Source organism: Arvicanthis niloticus, chromosome 23 (assembly GCF_011762505.2).
Source record: "Arvicanthis niloticus isolate mArvNil1 chromosome 23, mArvNil1.pat.X, whole genome shotgun sequence".
Lineage (NCBI taxonomy): Eukaryota > Metazoa > Chordata > Mammalia > Rodentia > Muridae > Arvicanthis > Arvicanthis niloticus.
Window position 1 is genome coordinate 40,690,778 of NC_133430.1, and position 22,931 is coordinate 40,713,708.

General features: G+C 43.7%; 2 protein-coding genes across 2 annotated transcripts in view; one reads left to right on the plus strand and one right to left on the minus strand.

Moving 5' to 3' along the window:
• The first annotated feature begins 6,086 nt into the window (after nucleotides 1-6,086).
• On the plus strand, nucleotides 6,087-9,954 carry Gphb5 (glycoprotein hormone subunit beta 5). Its single transcript, XM_076920905.1, has 2 exons — nucleotides 6,087-6,287; nucleotides 8,889-9,954. The coding sequence occupies exons 1-2, from the start codon at nucleotides 6,087-6,089 to the stop codon at nucleotides 9,075-9,077; spliced, it is 390 nt and encodes a 129-aa protein (XP_076777020.1). The 3' UTR covers nucleotides 9,078-9,954.
• An 11,401-nt stretch (nucleotides 9,955-21,355) lies between these two features.
• The window catches only part of Rhoj (ras homolog family member J), an 80,834-nt gene continuing 79,258 nt past the window's right edge, over nucleotides 21,356-22,931 (minus strand). Inside the window, exon 5 of the mRNA XM_076921997.1 lies at nucleotides 21,356-22,523. Coding sequence (XP_076778112.1) covers nucleotides 22,377-22,523 — 147 coding nt within the window. The 3' untranslated portion in view covers nucleotides 21,356-22,376. The remainder of the gene's footprint in view (nucleotides 22,524-22,931) is intronic.

The following is a 22,931-nucleotide window of genomic DNA, read 5'->3' on the forward strand; positions in this document are numbered from 1 at the left end:
TGTATGCATGTTTTGCTTGTGTATATGTTTGTCTATTATGTTCATGCCTGGTGCCCAGGGAGGCCAGAGGAGGGCACTGGATCATCTGGAACTAGAGTTACAGGTGGTTGTGGGTGCTGGAAACCAAATCTTGGTCCTCTGTAAGAATAGCAAGTGTTCTTACACCACTGAGCCAACTCTCCAGCCCACTTAATGATTTGCTTTTCCAACACTGCATACCTGGTTCTTTCTATGAACTTGGCAATACAATGAATTTAGTGAATGGCTCAGATGAGGTCCTTGCTTTCATAGATGTTATAAGTAGCAAAACAAACAAACAAACAAACAAACAAACAAACATATGTACAAAGAAGGCAGTTCTGTTGGAGGCAGGGTGCCTGTCTCAAGCACATGGTTGCCTTGGGAACAAGTTGGACTGACCAGTGAGTGCTTTATCCCTTGCTGTCCTCTTTATGCTTCGAAGTTGTTGGCTTAATGAATACGCTCCAGGAACTCCCAGATATTTTCTCTCAAACCACATGGAGCACTTGGAGTTCTGGGTTTTTGAGAGTGATAGATCTGCAGCCACCAACATCTGGTTCTGAAAATAGAAAGTCAACAAAGCCAGACAAAAAAGCCAGACCCTTTCATCATTCCACAGGTTGAAGCCTCCTTGAGGAGACAAAGATTTGCAGTCCCCCTCCCCTCCTTACTAAGGAGGTGAGGTATCTCATCATACACTTCCTGGATGTTTGGGTTTCCTTGCCCTGTGAGGTGCTTGCTCATGGTCTTCATTTTACTTTCTTTGTTGTGATCTCTTCATTTTGCACAGGAAGAACCAGGCTTGGGTCTGCGTCTCACAGGTGCAGCAGGCATTGCTGTGAAGCTGGGGATACCCACGAGTGCTCTGTGAGGAGCCAAGATGCTGTGGCATCATGACCCACACAGGATCACCGTGCTTCAAAATGCCATCAAAGCACTGCTCAAAAACAGAGACACATATCAAAGTGTCTCTTCTTTTAAAATTTTGTTTAAAACTTTTTTTTAGAGCATTTCATACATGAGTACCATATTCATGCCGCTTTGCTCCTCTCTCTTCTCCTTCAAGTCCCCTCCATATTCCCCTCCCTCAAATTCATGGACTCTACCCCTTTAACTACTTATTGTTACATGTATGCACACACGTGCACATAACCTATGAGTCTGTTTACTGTCACTCCAATGTACATGAGTTTACATCTAACCATCTGGGAGTAGATAACCTCTCAGGAGGCTCACCCCTGGAGAAAACAGATCCTCCCCCCCCCACCCCCCCAGTAGCCATTGATTTCCTATAGCTCTTCATCTAGGGGTGTGGCCTTGTGAGGTTTCCTGTAAATGGCATGTCACCTAGTGTTGCCACTATGCAGATTTTCCCTGAACCTTAGGTTCAGGTGTTATATTGTAGATGTACCAGCTGGGATTGGCACACCATGGTCATTTATTCTTAGTATTTTGACTAGTTGTTGATCTCTGTAGTAACTTCTATCTTCGGCAAAAAGAAACTTCTTTGGTAAGATCTATATTTATTTGTGGATATAAATATAAGTATTTAGAATACAGTTAGGAATTATGTCAGTTTAAGAAAAAGGTAGGTTCTTCTCTAGGGTTTATGATCTCCACTGCCATGGGTAGTTGGCTAGGTTTACAGTCCCTGGTATGAATTCCCTTCTATTGAGAAAGCCTTAAGTCTAATTAGACAGTTGTTGAGTACCCCCAAGACAAAAGTGCCATTATTGAACCATTAGGGACATCTTGCTGGGCTGGTCATTGTTGTGGTTCAAAGGCTTTATGTCTGGGTAAGACAACTGATTGGTTTTTCTTCCTCTGAAGCTTGTGGTACCTTCTGATGCTGTGATCTATGCTACAGTTTCTTTGACTGGCATCTGGGCTGATTTCATGTCTACACTGTTGTAAATAGTGCCACAGTATGCGTGAGGATGCAGAGATGGCTGTTGTGTGATGATTAGACTCTGTTGGTGTATTCTCAAGAGTGGGATGGTCGGATCATATGGGAATTCTGTTTTTTAGCTTAGCTTAGATTTTATTTTAGATTTTAGCAGACTCTTCCTCCTGCTCTCCATAGTGGTTGGACTAATTCGTATTCTCAACACTATGTGTCTCCTTTCCCTGACATGTTCATTAACATTTCCTGTTTATCTTTGTTTTCCCGGTGATGGCCATGCTGTCTGTGGTAAGATAGAATCACAGTGTAGTTTTGATTTAAGTTTTCCCAGTGCCTAAAGATATTGACGATTGCTATTATTTTTTTTATTGGCCATTTGTGAAGTGTCTATTCAGATCATCCATCCACTTAATGATGAGATTCTTTGATCCTCTGTCATTTTTGAGTTCTTTGTGTATTCTGGATGCTAGTCCTCTCTCAGGACTAAATGCTGGTGAAGACTTTCTTCCACCCCATAAGCTGCCCATTTGTCTGCCAATAATTTTTTTTTTTTGCTGTGAAGACAAAAAAAAAAGGCTTTTTAATCTTTGCTGTTTTTGTTTTCATTTTTTTTTGAGCAGAATCCTCTTAGAAAATCATAACCCCTGTGATGTTTTGCTATGTTTTGTAGTTTGAAAGCTGCTTGTCTTCCATTAACACTTTAATCCAGTTTGAGTAATTTTTGTACAGGGTGAGAGCTAGGAATCTAATCTCAGTGTTCCATCCACATATGGACGTTAAACTTTCTCACTACTGCTTGTTAGCAGGCCACCTTTTCTCCGCCTTTGGTTTTGGTATTGTGACTGGTAGCTGGCTGAAGACGGGTGAGTTTATTTCTGTGTCCTCTATTCCATTGTTCTACGTGTTTGTTTTCATGCCTACACTAGGATGATTTAAAATAAAAAAAAAAAAAAACTATGACTCTCTAGGGCAGTGGTTCTCAACCTTCCTAATGCTGCAACCCTTTAACACAGCTCCTCATACTGTGGTGACCCCCAACCACAAAATTATTTTCATTGCTACTTCATAACTGCAATTTTGCTACTGTTATGAATTGTAATGTAAATATTTCTGGAAATAGGTTTGTCAAAGGGGTTGTGACCCACAGGTTGAGAACCACTGCTTTAGGATATTTTTGAAACCCACCTTTGTGATATCTTTAGCACTTTCGTTTTGGTCAGGACTGCTCTGGGTGCTTCCAAAGGCCCAGGGTCTAACCACCATAGTTGGACTAAGTTTCTGCCCTGCAGCGTTGTCTGGCCTCAGTGGGAGAGGATGTGCCTTGAAAACTCAGGGTTCAAAGTTGCCTTTGCAGTCACATTCCCAAGCTCTGTCCCTGCAGAGACATGTGGCACAGCATAATGTCAGGATGACAAAACATGGCACCCAACCACCATCCCTCTTTTTATCCCCCCTCTACTTTGACTGCTTGTAGTTACCTTAACACAGCAGGCCATACAGACACTCCTGTCGACTACAGTGGTTTAGAGAAACCCATTTGTCTTGTTAAATGCTATGGAAGTAGGTAGTTAAAAAATAACTGAGTACCCATTTCTTGCAAAAGGAAAAGAGAAAATGAGACTTCTTTACAGTATGGCTGAATCACTGAGGATAACACATGTCAGGGTCCAGTAGATTCCAGCTACCACATGGAAACATCCTTGGTAACTGTAAAAGTCATCAGTGGGCTGTCATTGATGGATGTGGAAGGTACTGGTACCAGGGCACTCTGCATTACCAGGCAGCTGGGGTCTGTGGGAGAAGGTGGCGCTTGGTCTCCCTTGGCTGTCTGTATTTTGTGAGATTACAGGCCAGGATGGATGTGCCAAGTTTAAAGGGCCTGCGTGGGAATACTGCTCAGGAGAGCTGTTCCTATTTGCTGTCTATCCCTTGGCCCACCAACGTAGAAAGATCAAAGCCAGGTGAACTGTCTGTCTGCACAGTGTCCTGGCTCTGGCTCTTCTGTGAGCAGGCTGAAGGACTGAAGAAAGTCCTCTGTCCAAGCCCATTGCTATCATCTATAAAATAACCTGATTCTATGGATGGGCAAAACACCGATGGCTTCACTGACTGTTGTTACGTGCTCTGGAAAAGCAAACCTTTAACAAAGGCCGTACTTATTTAAGAATCTTTCTGTGTAGAAAATGAACATGCTTTAATTTCTTTATTTTGTGTCACTGGTCATTTAATAATATGCATCTTGAACCTCTCTGGGTATATCGTGATTTGCTGTGAAACGTAAATTCCTGAGGGCACAGATGTCTGCTTCATTTACTTTTTAGAACACCCAGAAGAAGGGCCACAAACAAGTAGCTTTCTAATCCGTTTACAGGCTGTTATTGTAGAATGGAATATAAACCACACCCCTATTCAGAAGGACTGTGCTGCTTTAGGTTCTGCAAGACCAGAACTATATGACATTTTCATGAAAGCATCACTGAACGCCCTTCTATGCAGTACATATAGATAAATATTGGTTTACTTTAGTTTTAAAATCATAATGCCAGATGACTTTCTAGAACAAGAACCTGACTTGTGTAAAAAAAAAAAAAATCCCTAAAAGCTTATAGAAAAAAATTTAAAGTAGTGTTTAATTCCCATATATGAAGCTAACTATTTCCAATAGCTCTATATTTTCCTGTGTGATTCATTTAAAGATCTTGTTAATGTTATTAGTCAAATGATTTTAAAGACTTTCAAAGCTTCTTTTTGTCTGTCAGTAGAGATGCCATGTTGTTTCCAAGTAAGAACTATTATCTTCCTGTTTTTCAGTGTTGTAAGTGCAAAGAAAAGACTTGCCAAAAGTTGCTAGTGGCTTACGGTCTCAAAGGCAGGCCATGGTTACTATGAGGGAAACTTTGATCCATTTGTTCCAGGGCACTTCTTCTCTCAGAACCAGGTGAACTACCTCTGATTGTCTCTCCAGGATTATGTCACCCACCAAGGCAACTTTCTGTTTCATTTGGTGATGTCAAGAAACAAAACACCACCCTTGAAGTGAACCAGTTTTGGAAAATAGAGACTGACTTTATACTCCACGGCTTTGATGTGCTCAGTAGTTCCTGTAAGGATCTGCCTCTCTTTTGTTTTGATTGACAAGACCTTCCCTATATATTTGAGTAATCAGGCAGCCTGATAACAGGAAAGAGAGACACTTACCCAGAGCAAACTTTCTCCACTCATTGCAACTTTTGAAAGCCTGGGGTGCAGGTGTCAGCCCCTCAAGAAGAGTTGACTCCAACAGAATCAGGTATGTGTCTCTCCATCTCTTAAGTCCTTCCTCCTGAGGAGAAGCCCATGGCGTCCATATGACGACCTATCATACCAGTAGGAACTGTGAGAGCAGCTTTGGAAAGGCAGCTCTTCTTGAGTGGTACTGACCTTGGAAGTTCTATACACGTGTGTTCTGTGCAGTGGGCAACCAGGAAGGGGCCCGTTGTGTGCTACTAACCAGAAAGGACCAAGAACCAGACAGGACAGACTTCATAGGAGGTTGTGGTGAGCTTTCCAGTCTTTGCTTTAAAACCGAGCCACAGCCTGAGACTTTGCATAGCATAGTGCAGAGGATGGGGAACAGAAAACGTTTTATGAGTGACTACCACACCAGGCGCCAGGTTCTATAATGTCTTCTGTATGGTAGGCTGGGTTAGCAACAACATACCCAGGACACACCATTATTGGTACTTATCTGCCTCTCCCGTTCATTCCTCCTGCTTGACACTAAAAATGCACATGTGTGCTAAGCTCTAGCATGACACATGCATACCCTGGACCTGGGTAAAAAGAAGGTATGTGTTTCCGTGTATTATTTTAGGCTCTACATTTCTTTTGGTGGTCCTCTTATTTTTTCACTGGGATAAATTCCGTTTATGTATAAATCAGCTCCAGGAGTTCACCAAAGAAAAGCCTGAGACTCCTTTGCGGGTAGGGTGTCTAGAGAGAACCACTGACTGTCTACTGGAGCTAGTTAGGCAGATGTTGTTGGAGTTGGTCATTTCCCTGGCTCATTTTTTTCCTGTAATGCTAAGAGCAAGGCCTTGTTGAGAGTGGCCAACACTGGGCAGCACCACTGTGAGCAGTCGGGTATGTTCAACTTTTTTTCCTCTCTCTCCCTGGGAATAGCATGAAGCTGGTATACCAAGTCCTTGGTGTCATGGCCCTCCTTCTGGGCGGCCCTGACTCTGTCCTCAGCAGCTCCAGTGGGAACCTGCACACTTTTGTGGGCTGCGCTGTGAGGGAATTCACTTTCATGGCCAAGAAGCCAGGCTGCAGGGGACTTCGTATCACCACAGATGCCTGCTGGGGCCGCTGCAAGACCTGGGAGGTGAGTGGTCCAGCGGGCTTAGATGGCAGTGTCCTCAGGGACAGCTCCTTGATTTCAAAGTTTCATGATGGAGGGGAAGCTGTCACATCTGCCCTGCCCTGCCATGCCCTGCCCTTCCCTCTGGGCTTTAAATAGCTGATCATACAATTATTTGGCTTCTTCTATATGGTCTGGAAACTCTGGTGATGCTCCTTTCTAGAGGGCTATTGAGGTTGTAATGTAATTTCCATGGTTCTGTGTGTTTGGGGCCATTTCTAGGAGGTCAGGTGCTACAATTTAACCATTGTAACGATCACAAGGAAGGAGTCAAGGGGGAATGGCTGCAAAGTCAGAGAGAGGCAGTGCAAAGTTGGAATGAATTCTTGGCCCAAACCTGTGACCACATCTCCTTCCTGTATTTTCTCAGCTGTGAGGAAGTCAGGCAGTTACCCAGAAGAACTCGGGAGCTGCACGCTGAGGAAGGCCTAGTCCCAGGCTCTGCCACAACTCTTCCCCCTCTGTTCCAGTCCAGTGCGAGATCTGTTCAGTTCCTTTATACTCAGTTCTGTCTGGCCTTTCATTTAGAGTGGGTATACAAATCTCAAAGGTGGCTTAACTAGAGAGTGTTCATGGTGACCAGCTGACATGACTCTTGTTGAAACTGGTGACTTCTCACGACCTGAGCTTCAAAGATGACAGACTTAGCAAAATTAAAGCCAAAACAACTCTGCCCCCCCCAATCAACCAGCCAGCCAACCAACCAGCCAACCAACCAACTCAAAACTCCATTAACCCCCTTCCACCTTAGACCTCACAATCTGAAGTGAAGTGTAATTTAAAATATAGGTAGGGAACTCAGATAAATTTGAATTTCAGATCAATAACAGGTTTATTTTGAACTAAGCCCACCCCAAATACTGTACGAGACAGATTTATAAAATTAAAAAAAAAGTGAAATACAAAGTTAACTGAGTACTCAATTTTTCTAGAATCCCAGAATCCTGAGAGTAAGAAGACAGAACAGAGAGAGAAACTGAGCTCCTCCTTCTGGTCCTTGTAGAAAGAGAGGTCTCTATTTTTATAATATTGAGGCAAGGATTTCATCTTGAGCTGGCTTGCCTGTCATCTATAGGTGTACACTCGCACACGAGCGCACACACACACACACACACTTGTGTGTGTGTGCCTGTGCATATATGTGCTTATGCATGGAGATATGTATGTATCATCTCTTTATTCTATGTATCTGTGTGCGTGTATCTATATAAGTATGTGCCTGTGTGTGCATCTGTTTGTGCCCATGTATAGATGCATGCATTAGCTATCTAATTTCTCTACCTTTTTTTTCTCAGAATAAAAGGACTGTTCCCTGAAAGATTACTGTTATTAATTCATTATTACATCCTTATAATTGCACTCAGAAGAGCCATTGACTACGTGTATTGAACTCTGACCTTTTGCCGGGGCTTGTCTGCTGCACACATCACCTTGTCTTGCTCTGTGCCAATGCTAGCAAAGGTGGTTTGCTTTATAGAAGGGGGAACAAGGGCTTGGAAGAGTTAAGAGCTTCCCCTAGGTCTCCAGCAGGGCAGGCACAGTGGGGCTGGCTGCAGGCTCTGTACTGATCTCTGTGTTTCCTCTAACAGAATTACCTTTGAAGTCAAGGTTTATAAAAGGCAAAGGGAGGAAGTGAACTAACCCTCCCAGTCATTACAGCAGAACATTCAGGAAGCTCCTCGGCTCTGCTGTCTTTTGTGGATTCAGTTGCAAGTAGTTATTGCAAACATCCTGGGTACCAGCCTGGCTGGGTACTGGAGAACAGTGGCTGACTTAGTGGAGCTTGGTCTCCACATTAGGAGTAATGTCATGCAAAAAAGTAAGATACAGGAGATGGTATGTGGAACGGACAAACATAGCAAACTAACCCCTAAACCAAACAGGAAGGGACCAGAGAGCGCCAGGGCTTGGAGGTGGGTTGAAGTAATTTAAAATAGGAGCAGAAAGTGTGCTGTGGATGAGGCGATATTTGAACAAAATCCTAAGAGTTTGGTGATGGAGTGTGTGCATGTGTATGCACATGTGTGTTGTATTCTGGGCAGGGGGAACAGCAGATGCAAAGACCCTCAGTTCCTGTTCTAAAGAAGCATTAGAGACCACTGTGACTGGAGGCTGGAGACAGTATTGGCAAGGCCAGGACCATAGCGGAAATATCAGAAATAAGAGAACCGGGAGAAAATGCAGGGACTTGAGAAGAATCCTAATGTCTGTGATGTTTTACCCTGAGTGAGATGGAGAATTATCGGGGCTTTGAGCCGAGGTGAGCCATGACTGACTTGTATTTTAAAAGGCTCACTCATGTTGTAAACATTCTGTAGGGGGTAATGGTAGGAGGAGGGAGACCAATTATTCGTTTGCTAAATATTTACCAAGTGCATCCTGTGCTCGCGGACTTCCGTGGAAGCTCAGGACATGGTAGCGAGCAAAGCAACTTCCTTCTCTCGGAAGTTTAATCATAGTGGGAAGAGTCAGTATGTAAGTAAACAGCCAGTGATGATTGGCACCAAGAACAGGAAGCAGATGCTGTATTCTAATGTTTTTCCTGTTTTCTTCCCGTGGGGACAGAAACCCATTCTGGAGCCTCCCTACATTGAAGCCCATCATCGAGTGTGTACCTACAATGAGACCAGACAGGTGACAGTGAAGCTGCCTAACTGTGCCCCTGGGGTTGACCCCTTCTACACCTACCCGATGGCTGTCCGATGTGATTGCGGGGCGTGTTCCACTGCCACCACTGAGTGTGAGACCATCTGAAGCCAGCGTCGCCACAGCTCGCGGCCCAAGCCTCACACATCCACTGGCCCCAGGAATAGATCTGCTGTATCCCCTGCATTTGGTTTGGGCCAACCCAAGTTACCTGCCTTCCTCTACCCAGCTTAGGCACAAGGTCCAGGTGCAGCACACTTAGGCTGAAAATGTAAAACAGTATTGGCCCTTCTGCAGAGTACTCTCTCTGGTTCATATGTCTGCAAATTCAGTTTTCTTCGCTTGACTTTTGGAAAGTGTGTTGTATATTGCAACTCTCCCCCAGGTTCTGTTGATACCGTGCCGTTTATTTGAAGGAGTTGGATATCCTTAAGCGGTGGAAAGCCTTTAAATCCCCACATTCTGCCATGGAGCTCGGACTGGATTTATGATTAAAGGGCAGGATGATCAAAACCAAAGTGCTTTCCTTCTGGCTCACAAGGATGCCCATCCGTGAGTGTTTTTACAGAGAGCGCCCCATTTCCCTTTGAACCAAGTGATTACCTAAACAAGAGGCAAGGACAGCCCAGACTGTTAGGAAAAGGTGTTTTGATGTGCCTGATTCATCTCCCAAGCAAATTCTCTAAGTTCCCTCAAGCTCTCTATGGAAGTGTCTGCTTGCCAATTAACAACAAACAAACAAACAAACAAACAACAACAAACCTCACAAAGCACCATTAAGAGCTATCATCCAGGTTTAAAAACACCAAAGACTAAATTCCCAGTTTGAGTGTTCCCCCACAGCCACAGTGAGGCAACCAGTTACAAATGCCCTTCCCTGCTTAGCATATTTTAAATCTAAATGGCAATTTATTAGACTCAGAATCCGGAGTATTTGCGGCAGTAAGATGGCCCTGTCTGTTCAGAGGAAGGAGGTGTGCCCGCCTGGTGCTTGATTGCTTTTTCTGAAGTCTTTAGAGCAGTTGATTCTGTGACCTCCTTTTTAAACTCCAATTTTATGCAAATGTTTGTAGCTTTGGCATTTGGGGAGTCGAGTTTACCTTTGTTCTTTTTTTATATGCCAGGAGCATCGGTACAGTGTCAATAAAGCGTGGTCCCTGTCACTGGAACTCACACAAACTTTCAGTAAGGTCTTTTTTGGTTTGCTTGGTATGACAATAAAGGAAAGTACTTGGAAGTTGGAGGTTCTTTTGATTGAAGGATCGATTTGGGATTCATATTTAGTGAGGGACACAGATCAGATGACTCATGGCAGCACGAGAGCCAGGGGTCCTGTCATCTGTCGCCACTGTCAGGTCCAAGCTGGGAGGCCTGAGTGCTCCTTGAAGCAGGGATTAGTGAGTCCATGAAAATCTACAGAGCAAAGGCTGAGACTGTGGTCAAGCCCTAGAATGCTGAGATTAATGTCTGGGGACAAAGGACTTGAGCAAAAGCCACACCAGCCTGTAGCAGCAGAGGTGTTGGCAGGAGAGGAAGTCGCTTTGAGAAGCTGCTTTGTCTCTGCTAGGAGTGGGTGCTGGTCACAGATGGCTCAGGGGTTCCTTACATTTCAAGGCCCTCCCTCTGGCTCTTCTGGGGGTTAGTCCTCTCGCCACAGTCTCAGGAAGGATGGACACAGCATTAGTAACAACTCAGTCAGGAAATAAGTGACACATTTGACCAGTGTTAAATAAACCAACAAGGAGGGGTGACACACTGGTGCTTTGGAATTGGTGGCCAACCTTAGGGTACAGTGATGGGAAGGATATGATCATCAAATACCAAGGGAAGCACAGCAGCAGAGCAGGTGCCCCGCACGAGCTGTGGCTGTTAGTGGGATGGGGGCAGCGATTTGACAAACAGACATGGGAGGAGTGGGGAATATTCCAGCCACTTTTTATTCCCTTGAATCAAATGGGAATCATGGGAAAGCAGAGACTGAGGGAACCCATTGATCTGGTCCTCCATAAATGCTGGTCATCTAGGAAGCAGGTTGAAAGAGGGTAAGAAACAGATCTAAGGATGTTTTCCTGATGGGAACAGCTATGGGATACAGAGAGGTTTGTGTCCGATAATACCTTATCTATAATGTTTGAGAGATATGAAGGCTGGAGAGTGGTACCTCCGAGGTCTGTGGCATTAGCTGATTATAAAATATGGACGAAGGCCTTCGGGCATGGTGTGGAAGCTCCATTTGAAGAGGCAAAGCTGAATCAGATCTAAGATTTAACTGAGAGAGTGGTCTAGTCACTCATTTAAAAGGCTGACTCTGCCACCATGGCGAGTCTTCTATTTTTACTCATGGTCCTAATAAGGAAGGACAGAGACACAGACACTTGAATGGGAACAATCAGATGGGTGCTCTTGAGGGTCTTCCGCAGAGAGGCGTGCTGGCTTCTCCTTGCCAGAGGAGAGCAGCCGGGAGGCCACATGAAGGACCTCAGGAGGGTGTTATTTTGTTATACTGTCTTCTCAATCAGTGTCCATTATTCCTATATTTTACTGCTCCTGCCTCTTTCACCTAAGGGCTAGGGTATTAGCTGTATGCCTTTGCATCCAGTTTTGTGATGCTGGATATTGAACCCAGGGCCTTGTGCCAACTAGGTAAGTCCTTTATCAAATGAGCTGCAATACCAGTTCCCACAAACTCATAGATTCTAGACCAGTGGTTCTCAACCTTGTGGGTCATGACCCCTTAAGGGGTCTAATGACCCTTTTACAGGGGTTGCTTAAGATAATTGGAAAATACAGATATTTGCATTATGATTCATAACAGTGGCAAAATTGCAGTTATGAAGTAGCAACAAAAATACTTTTATGGTTGGAGTGACCACAACACGAGGAACTGCACTAAAGTGACACACCATTCGGAACACAGAGAAGCTCTGCTCTAGATAATCAGGGGAAAGACTTTCTCTGGTGGGGAGGAATGACGGCCTGGACAGAAGGAGCTACTGGATAATTCAAACCAGAGGAATGGGTAGAAGGTACTTGGTAATGGGTGTGCACTGGGAAGAGAGGCATGAATACACCCAGATGGAGGAATACTCAGGGTGTGTAAGTGTGGTAAGAACATTGGGATCTTTTCCTGGTGTGGTGTTGGCATGGCTCCTGCAAGCATGGTGGGAAATTATGGCTTCTATCAATGAAGAGAAGACACTTTAACTACCCTGGCATAATACTGAGGCCCTAAAGACAAGCCTGCGTAGGACAGGGTTATTCCATGGGACGGAGGACTTAACCAGCTGTCTGTGTTCACCTGAGAGGTTTAGAAGACACCTTCTTTATCCAAGAAACAAGGGCTGCCCCAGTGAAGGGTGTGCTCACCACAGAAAACTTCACGCTGACTGTCCTCTTAGACCAGGGGATGCTGCTGTGGAACTGGGCTTTTAGGTGTCGCAGAGGTGACAGGACTCTGCAGGGACCAGATGGTGACATGTAGCTATATCAGAGCCAGAAAGTACATTACTCCTGTGGCAGACATCAGAACTACAATGGTGACCAGAGGCCTGTGACCTGCAGAGTGTGTGGTACTTCCTAACAGACAGTGGAGTGCTAGTCCATGGGGTTAAAGATCGCAGTAACTATATATTATAATCAGGAAGATTACTAAGGAAAAGGGGGAAAATATCTGCTAGGCTTTAGAACAGTGTCTTTCCCCTCTCTCCATTCCACAGCCTTCTTTTCCACAAATGTTTATCAACTCTAATTTCGTTCAAAGCACTGTTTCGGAAATGAAGATGCACGTACTGTTACCATTTATACAACTTCACAATTATGAATGCTCTTGTGTGTTTGCTCGCATGAGAACACACAACACACCTGTGTGCAAGTGAATGCCAGAGGTCAGCCTCTGATGTCAATTCTCAGGAGCTGTGGACCTTGTTCCTTGGGAGGTCCCTCTCTGAACCTGCAGCCTACTCATTAGGCTGGCTGGCCAGGGAGATTCAGGGGTTCTTTTGTCTCTGTCTCTCCAGGGCTGGAATTACAAAATGGCCACTGAATCCTCCTTGTTTGTTGTTTGTTTCATTAATTTATTTATTTCTTATTTTATATCCTAATCACAGCCCCCTCCCTCCTTTCCTCCAAGTCTCACCCTCCCACTCCCCTTTCCCCATTTCCCCTTTTCCTTCTCCTTAGAGAAGGGGACCCCTCCACACACAGGGTACCAACTCACCCTGGCACATAAAGTCTAAGAACATCCTCTTCCACTGAGGCCCGACAAGGCAGCCAAGATAGTTTGTAAACATGGGTTCTGGGGATTGAACTCAGGTCTTCATGGTGGCATGGCAAACACCTTACTGACTGAACCAACTCCTCTATCTTACTTTGTCAGTCTGTGTCAACCATATTAGGGTCATTTTACTAGTGCCGTTTTATAGATGATGAAGCAAAAAAGCCAACACAGTCCCTGTCACTTGCCCATAACAACACAGCTAATAAGCCACACACGCATGGCTTCTTGGACCAGATCAACCATGTTCTACTAAGGCATGATACCTTTGGGGAAAGTTCCTCCTAAGTCATTCCTGCTTGGAACAATCCGAACTGATGGATGTTAGACAGGCCATTAGCATCTCTGTCTTTCCTGGAGGTTGGCCAGTCCTGTGGAGATTGGAGTGTTTACATGATTTCCTGTATAACCCCAGGAAGGAGTTGGTTTCTGTAGCACAGATCAAGAGAAAAAATAACACGGCAGAAGAGTAAAAGAAACCAGAGGTGAGGGTTATGGCTTTGCATTGGTTTTCTAGGTGATGTGAAAATGGATGCTGAGGATAGTGGTCCAGGGCCTCCCAGAGCAGCTCTGCATAAATGGTAGCTCAGAAATTTCTTATTCCGAAGGACATTTATTTTGTAGTTAATGGAAGGTAAGGAGTAAGGGTTCCTTTCTCTAGAGCATTTTTGATTGGAGAACATAAATCCCCTCCCTTCCCTTCCCTGCTCTCTCTCTTTGAGACAGACTCTGACTCTCATGTAACCCAGGCTGGCCTTTCTGTGCAGTGTGAATGATGACCTTGAACTCCCGATCCTTCTGTCTCTACCTCTGGAGCACCTGGATTACAGATATGTACTTCATGATGGGTTCATACGACAATATACACCCTCATAGCTCATCTCGCGTCTGGTTTTGTTACACCTCCTGGTTGAAGTGGTAATTCATGCTTCCCATCTTTCACAAGACATCGGGAAAGTACTAAGTTCATCTGTGATGGCCCAATTAGTTCATCAGATTGATTGCATTTTGAGTTGATAAAATTATTTGAGAGATAACAAGCTACATATCTGACAGAAAATAATGCACATTGATAAAGTAAATTGCACTTCATAAAGTTTTTCATTCATTCAAAATATATTTTCTTCAAAATTATATACCCCTAGTGCTAGGATTAGTGGTATATACCTTATTCTCAGCACTTGGCAGACTGAGGCAGGAGGACTAAAAGTTTGAGGCTAGCTTAGGCTATGTGGTGAGACCTTATCTAAAGAACCATAAACAAAGAAACGAAATAATATACTCCAATCTTTCTTGGTTCTCTACTTCAGAATTTTAAGCAAACTATTAAAAACAACATTTTATTCAATTCTTTAACAAGTTATTCAACTTTTTTTTCTAAAAAATTTATATTACACTTACTTTTTATTTGAGCGTGGGTACACATGCACATATATGTGCGTGTATGTGTGTCTCAGAGCTATGGAATGTGTGTATGTATGTATACCTGTGTCATGGAGTATGTGTGTAATTCAGAAGATAACTCAAGAGTGTTAGTCCTCTCCTTCTACTTGTGGGCCCTAGGGATTGAACTCAAGTCTTCAGGTTTGTGGCAAGCATTTCTACCTGCTGAGCCACCTCCCTGACCCTGTTGAGATTTTCTTGTAATGGAACATCTATTGGAACACAAATCTTTCTATTTACGTGATGGATCCTCAGGTATTTCTGCTACTATCATCTTCCTTTAATTTTATGGATAGAATAAACTGGAGTGGTGTGTTGGGCAGTCAGGGCTCCATGGCTAGTTGCTGTGATCCTGGAGTGTCTACAGGGGGCGCTAAAGCTCTTCAGTCAGGTGTGATTAAGCACGTAGCTAGGGAAGGAATGGAGAGAACAAGGGAGCTGAGGCACTGCGCAGGGCAGACACTTCCCCAGTGTGGAGGCTGTAGAGGGTTAGTCCAACCTCCTTCCAAGCCTTCATCATCAGAGATAAAGCAAGCCTCCTATGAACTTGCTGGCTTAGTGCTTTTGATCCCAAGCTCCACCATGGAAGAGAAGTAGGCATGACATCCATCCCAAGCCAAGAAGCTATTTTCAATTAATATCTGCTGAGAGAGGGAAAATCTGTTTTGATTTAACAGGAAGATTGATATTCTTGAGGTGAATGTGGTCATTGTCTTTTAGTGATGTTGAAGATTGGACTACAACCAAGGAATAAATGTAAAGCCACAAATCCAACTCACAACCCTTTGAGAGAACACGTGGCCTCTGAAAGCACCGTATGCACACAGAGTAAAGTATATGGTCGTGCTCCAAAGTAATTATCTTTAGGAAGTCCACTTGTAGAACCAAGCACTTGAAGTAGGGCTTCACCCTGTTGATAGACATGGTCTTCCCACCTGGAGACCATGTGTGCTCTTCGGCTTTGCTGTCCACTGCATGGAGACATGAGCCATCAAAGTTAGGTGACTCAAGCTTCCAGGATGTTTTGAACCCACAGCTTCCACTTCCTTTTGTAATGTGGTCATCAAAATTAAAACTGTGATGGCAGTTTGGGATTAGGAGACTTAAGACATCTGGTATTAAAATGTTTCAGGAAGACATTTTTGCTCAGCTTGTAGGACCTGTCTGAGGAAGCTCAAGAGACCAAAATGAAGCTTCTCCCTTTGGACACATTAACAGCTCTAAATGAGAGAGAAAGTCCAATAGAAGCTGCCTGCCAACTTCAGCATTACAAGCCAGAGCCAACTTCAGAGCAGATCCAAGGGGCTAATGGTCCATGGATGGGATCTGTTAGTTTTAAGGGTGTAAGCTTCGAGCAAGGGGAGGAGGGGTAAGCAGGCTTAGACCAGGGGTTTCTCCTTCAGCGTTTGGTTATTACCACAGAACCATTTTTATGTAAGGGAAGACCAGCTTGCAGAAAGCCTGGACTGGGATTTTATTTTACTGTCTCAGAAATGAGACTAGAACTCACCAAGCAAGGGGCCTGTGAAATAGTTTACTTGGTAAAGTGTCTGCTGTGCAAGCATAAGGACCTGAGTTCAGATCCCTAGCACCTGTGTAAAAAGGTGTTTTGTGCTCCTGTAATCCCAGAGGCACACTCAGTCCATCAGATTGGCCTATAATCTATGTGGGGAAAATGTTTTTTTTTTTTTTTTTGATTAATGATTGATGTGGGAGGACTAGCTCAATGTGGTTGGTACCACGTCTGGGCTGGTGGTTCTGGGATGTATAAGAAAACAGGCTGAGCAAGCCATGGGGAAGAAGCCAGCAAGCAGCACCCCTCCACAGCCCCTGCTAGAGTTCTAGACTCCAGGTTCTGCTTGAGCTCTTGCCCTGGCTTCCCTAGATGACAGACTAGAAACTGTAAGGCATGTAAGTCCTTTCCTTTTCCCAAACTGCTGTTGGTCAGTGTTTTATCAGAGCAACAGAGAGACAAAGTAGGACACTTATAAATACCAGAATGACTTCCAGAATAGAATATTTTAGATTTAGCAGATTTTTCAAACCAGATGCTGCTTTTCTGACTGATTCCAAAATATGATGTTCTTTTACTGCAGCTGGTAGCACATGGTGAAAAGAAATCATATTGACAGCCTTTTATTCAACCAGTAAATGAATGATTTAAATAGTGACCTAAGGAGTACCTTCAAGGCAGCATCTGAGAGACCATCTACACTGATGGCTTCTTCATCCCTCAGCTCTGTGTTTGGATATAAAGACTAATTTATCCTCATATTTAGTGAGTCTGAATCACTTGGGGTCTTGTTAAAATGCAAATTCTGGTTCAGTTGGTCTGGATTGGGCGCCAAGATGCTGCAGTCTGAACTAGCTACCAGGTGGTGCTGATGTTGCCAATCCTTGGATAACTTTTTGAGCTGTAAACAGCTGGACAACTTCTTATCATAGAAAGACACCTTTGGAAGGCAATTTGTGTGAGTGCCTGATGGAAATCCCTGATGATCCCACAAATGAGAGCGGGGGTGGGGGGGGGAGATGATTTAATGACATAACAGTAAAAAATGTGATACAAATAACAATACAAATAGAAGTGACGGTAGTGTACACGAAGTAACATTGCATTAATTATGGAACAGGTACAGAGAATAGCCATTATGTAAGAGATGGAAGTCCCTTGACTCTGTGCACCTTACACGGGAGGAGTAGCTCTTGGTGCAGATGGGCAGCATCCCAGAAAGTCCTACATGTGCCCACTGTTTACTTGGAGCAAAGGCAATTCTACCAGGTGAATTCATCAACATTTCTTTTGTGGAGAAAATACCCTGATTGCTTAACGAATGCTCAAAGATGACAGGGAAAGGAGATTTTAGATGCACGTCTATTAACTACCCAAGACACATTGCTGTATTCAGTAAGTGTTTCTGTTTTCCCTCCAAAGCTCTAACAAACTCAAAACACTGACTTGTGGAGGCCACTGAGAGGCTGAGTCTGCTAGTGAAGGTTCCCTTTCTTTACAGTGCAGCAGATATCACATCCTCAGTGACACTAATCATGTCCCATTCAGTGGAGATAGCTCATAGGTTGAAACCTTGGGGTTCATTGCTGAAGACCACCAATTGCTACGGCTTTAGTGTTATGAAGGTTCTAGGCCACCACTGGACGTACACAAAAGGATAGAACATGTTTCTAACATACATGCATCAAAGCAACCATTGTCAACTATGTAACTCCTTAGTTACATAGATGGCAACCAAGATGCTCTGTGCAGCTTTTACTCTAATTCTTGGAGTGGAGCTTCAAGGGCAAGGGCTGCTGTTGAACTTACATTCCACCCTTTCACACAAGAGCCAGACCCTGGTGGCTGAGCAGAGAGCTTGGTGTTGTAAAGACTTTCCTGTTCATTACTGACTATGGAAGCACCTTGAATTGTGTTGTTTTATTTTACATGTCTGCACTTGTAGCATCTGTAGCGTTAAATATAATCTTTGTATTTGGGGATGTCTTCATAAACATGAACCAATATCATCTGTATGTCTGAGTGCACGTATTCCAGAGTCAGCCTTAAGTTTCCCTTGACTTCCCGCTGCACAGTCAGAGGAGGTGAAAGGTTTCCACCCCACCATGCTGTTAAAACTGCAAAGAGCACCCGCGGACTTTTACTGACAGAAGAATTCCTCATGTTAGTTTCCGCAGGGCTTGGCCTGGCTGCCTATGGATGGTCTCGACATTCTTGGTTCTGTCTTCAGTTGGATTCTTGACACTGGGCGGAAGCTAACTGTCCCAGAGCGGGAAAGCCCGTGGTCTGCCCTGGGTTTAGTTTTAACTTCCTCTTTCTTCTCTAAATGCTTCTTTACTCAAAGTGCCTACTGTCCTTTGTAAGCAACTAGGCTTTCCTGACCTCTTTTTCCTTTTTGTTTCTAATGTTCCAGAAAAGATAACTGTTTCTGAGAATACAAATACTTGGGAAGCCTTATCAATGAAGTTAGTAATCACCAAGAGAATAGGTGATCATCTGTAGCTCTCTCTAAAGTGTGGACACTTAATAGCCAGGCATGTGAACAAGGATGGATTTCAGGACAACACGAGCTTGTTAGCTGATACTGTCCAGCACAGTGTCAAATCTGTCTGTTGAAACAAAACCTCAACTTGAAGTTTCATCCCCTTCCTCTCAGGGATGTTTGCTTGGTGAATGTCACATGATGGCTTCTGTTTTTTTTATTTTTTTCTCACAGTGTTACTGTGTAACCCAGGCTAGACTTGAATTCATGATCCTCCTGCCCCACCCAGCCTTCATACTGCTGGGATTATAGGCTTGCACCACTATTCAAAGTTCTATTATATGGTATTTTGAGGTTTCCTTAAATTCAGATATTTCTTTCCTTATGATTGTTGCTCATGGGGACTGAGCCTCAAATAATGATATATTTTTGTTGGATTCACATTCTGGATTTGGTATTTATTTATTTATTTATTTATTTATTTATTTATTTAGAGACAAGACCTCCCTAGGTAGCTTGGCTGGATGGGCACTTGCCCCATAGACCAGGCTGGCTTTAAATTGACTGAAATCCTTGTGCCTCTGCTTCCTAAGTGCAGGGATCACTGCCGTGCCTGGCTTAGTTTATTTCCTCTAAACACCGTGGGCTTGGCTGTGATGGTTTTCTTTCCTCTTCCTTGTTGGTGGGAACTGTGGACGGCTGCGTTCACTTCCTTTGCCAATGCTCCTGCAGATCAGAAATCTCCCAAAAGATTCTTGTATAGTTAACTATCCACAGTATCCTCAGCTTCACAGGGTCAAACCTCATTTCGTATCAGAGCTTCAGGGCTTAGGATTTTACTTTGCACTTTTGGAATTCTTGGTTTAGCTTGTGGTATTTAATGGTATCTATAGTTGTTCTTAGAACATACCTTTTCTAGCCAGAAATCAGTCCAGACTTCTTACCCTGAACGTGGTTTTGATGTGTCTTAGCTTAGGTTGTCCATCAATGCTATGGAACAATCAAGCATCAAAGTGAAAAAAAAAAAAAAAACCTGTCAAACCTGACTTGACTACATGGTGGTTTCCTCTGGGTTTGCAGGCATAGTGTTGGGAAGGTCAAATTCTTGTCACTTGCCCATTACCAGTGTGGCGGATTGTTACTTTGTGTAGGAGCTTAACTACATGAAACTATGCATTTAAAATGTGTCTGAAAGCTGTAGGAGAAACAGCACAACTCTACTGATCTATCCTCTGAACTCCAACCAGATATAGGTGATGTTTCGTACAGTACAGTGCAGGGCTGCAGGGAAGCTGGGTGGGAAGCAGATGCCAGGCTTGCCTCAGTTCCGCACAGCACACTGCTCTTGGTGTCTCGCCTGCACACCAAGGGCTTGTGCAACATCCAGACTCAGGCCTTTTCTGTTCCCACATGGATATCAGCTGCTATTTGTTGACTGTTAGCAACTCTTACTTTTGATTTCTATGACTCTTTGTATTTAATTCTCAGAACAGTTGTTAGTTACTCTTGAGGGAGAAAGACAATTTTGTGAAACAAATCAGGTCCTGCTATAAAGATCTCATTGGTCCATTATGGGATGGCGGCATGGGGAGCAAGTTGTCTCTTGACTGCGTACGTTGGCAAATTCTCCTTGGTGGAGCCAACGTATGCTTTCAGTTTTTCCTCCAGAACAGTAAGAAGTGAGGAGCAGCCTTCTAGCAAGATGCACCTATACCATATTGTAGCAAAACTGGCTCATAGAACTAACATTGTTACAGGACCAGGTACCCATCCCTGTGTGTGAAGAAGGAATGGTAGCCCACAGCATTATGGCTCGTGGGTATTTGATTTATATGTATGAAGGCAAGCAATCCATCTTTGTTTTTCTAAATGTCAAGCTTTGGCTTACAGAACTCCAGTTTCTTTTTAGAGGGTGTGTTTGTGTGTGTGTGTGCGTGCATGTATATATGTGCTTCAGAAAAATTTTAGCTATTATTTGGGAGAGAAGAAAAACAGTACTAACATATAGAAGAAGCAAAAATATATTTCAGAAATTCTAAACAACAGACAACCAACCAACCCCTCCTAAAGATTGAAGGGGTGTCATGGAAGAACTTAAGAAGACCCATATCATACAATTTTCTTCTGTGGTTCTTCTAAGAGCAGAAAAGACTGGAAAGATTGAGATTTTTATTTTTCCTAACAGAGGGCGCTTCAATCTAGAAAAAGTGAAATAATTTCTTATTGCTAAGATATGATTTACTGATGTAATAAAGTTAAAAAAAAAAAGATAAATCAGCTTCCCTGGGTAATTCCAGGGCGTTTGAAAGCAAACAAGCAGGAGCCTTCACAGTCACAACCTCTAATGAAAACACGGATTGTCCCTGGCTGTTTGGTACCATCCTGTACCATCCTGCATCCTGCAGGATGCCTCACTGGGAGCTTCTCCTGCTCAGGGCCAAACGCCTTCTCCCAAATGTTCAATGGAGGACGAGCTTCACCACTTACTGGCTGAGACTAGAAATCATCCTTAATAGAAACTTATATGGAGACAAGCTGAGTAGTGCTTTCACCTAAAGCAAGTAGAAAAGTTGAGGCACTTTGACCCTGAAGGACTCTGGAACTCTTTTTTTTTTTTTTTTTTAAATGTCTGGTGTCCATAAAAAATCACCTTTCTTTTCTTTTTTTTCTTCTTCTTCTTCCTCTCTCTCTCTCTCTCTCTCTCTCTCTCTCTCTCTCTCTCTCTCTCTCTCGTCAGGCTATGACTGAGGAACACACAGATCTGGAGAAAACAGAAAAGAACAGAAAGAGAGTAAAGACGTTGTGTGAGCAAGGCGGGTCAGGCCCACTCTCCTAAACTGAGAAGATGGCTTTGCTGTATTATTGTCCTGAATGCTTTAGATGAGAAGTTGAAAACTGTTTCTTCCAAGACAGTCCACTTTCGGTTTGAGTGACGGTAGGATTTTGCAAGAGCAGACCCTCATCACCTGAAGCATTTGTAGATGACCTTTGGCTAAACTTGAGGAGCTGGAATAATTTACAGGATGTTTTCTTTCAAAAAGGTTAACCGCATTATAGGTCTGTAAGTGTATAAAAGCTGTAAAAAAATTTTTTTTTGTAATTAGGCATTCAGAGGTACATGACAGCTCTAAGAACATTGGCAGAGATCCACTATCAGTTGGCGTGAGCACCACCCAGCTTGTCTTTCGACTGTTTTGATGTGGATTTGTAAGGCTCAGGTGATTGACATCAGGGAACTGCAATAGAAATGAGTGTTAAAGGTGCTTGGGTAAAAGAACAGACTCAGAACAAAAAATGTCGGTGTTGTATTCCCAAGTTTGGTGAGGACATGAACTAAGGCCACCAGTGCAGGACAGAGTACTTGGTTTTCTCGTCATGACTTCCCGTTGGTTCATAACCGTGAGAGGGAAGATGTGAAATACCAGACGGATCCTCACTCGGCTTCCAACACCTCAACAACATACGGTCTGAACGTGGCTTTGCATTCTCCATGCGCAGTGTGGATGGTCTAGCTGGCTTGAGGCTGTGGCAGTGGCTTACAGGATGCTGGGCTGGGAAGTTGGCAGGGCTCCGGAACAAGCGTTCGAATGCAGGAATTCCTTTCTGGCCACGCCCTCTTTTTTGGCTAGAGTTGGGTCACAGAGACTGGCTGCCCTCCATACCCTTGCATGGCGGGGCGATGGGTCTCAGGCAACTTCAGACAATTGCACAGCAGCCCTGGCACCCTAAGCAGCCTTTCTTTTTTTTCTTGGGGTGGAAAATGGTGAGGATGGCTTCATCGAAAACCGCTTTGAGACCCTTCTGAGTCAGGGCAGAACATTCCAAGTAGCACTGCGCTCCGATCTTAAACACAAAGAAAAAGAGAAAGTTGTGAGTGTCAAAAGTCCGACTTGCCAGGTTCTATGTCTGCTTGTTCTACAGACAGCGTGTTTCCACTGTCCTTTCATTTCTATATGGAAAGTGACAGTGACGAGGCTCCTCTGTGTGGGATAAGGCATTGTCGCTGGACCTAAAGAGCAGCTAAGAAGCAGCCACCATAAATTATTCTTGATTGGCATGTATTTCTTGGCAACATGATACCATGTGCTATTATTGTTCAATATCAATAAACTTCGAAAATTAAATTAAAACACTAAAACATGAAGAAATAAAAATCATAGAAGACATTCATTAATAGAGGCTTATATTTTTGGTTGTGAGCCTAGCCTTTAACGGCTGAGCCATCTCTCCAGCCCTAGAGGCACCTTCCTT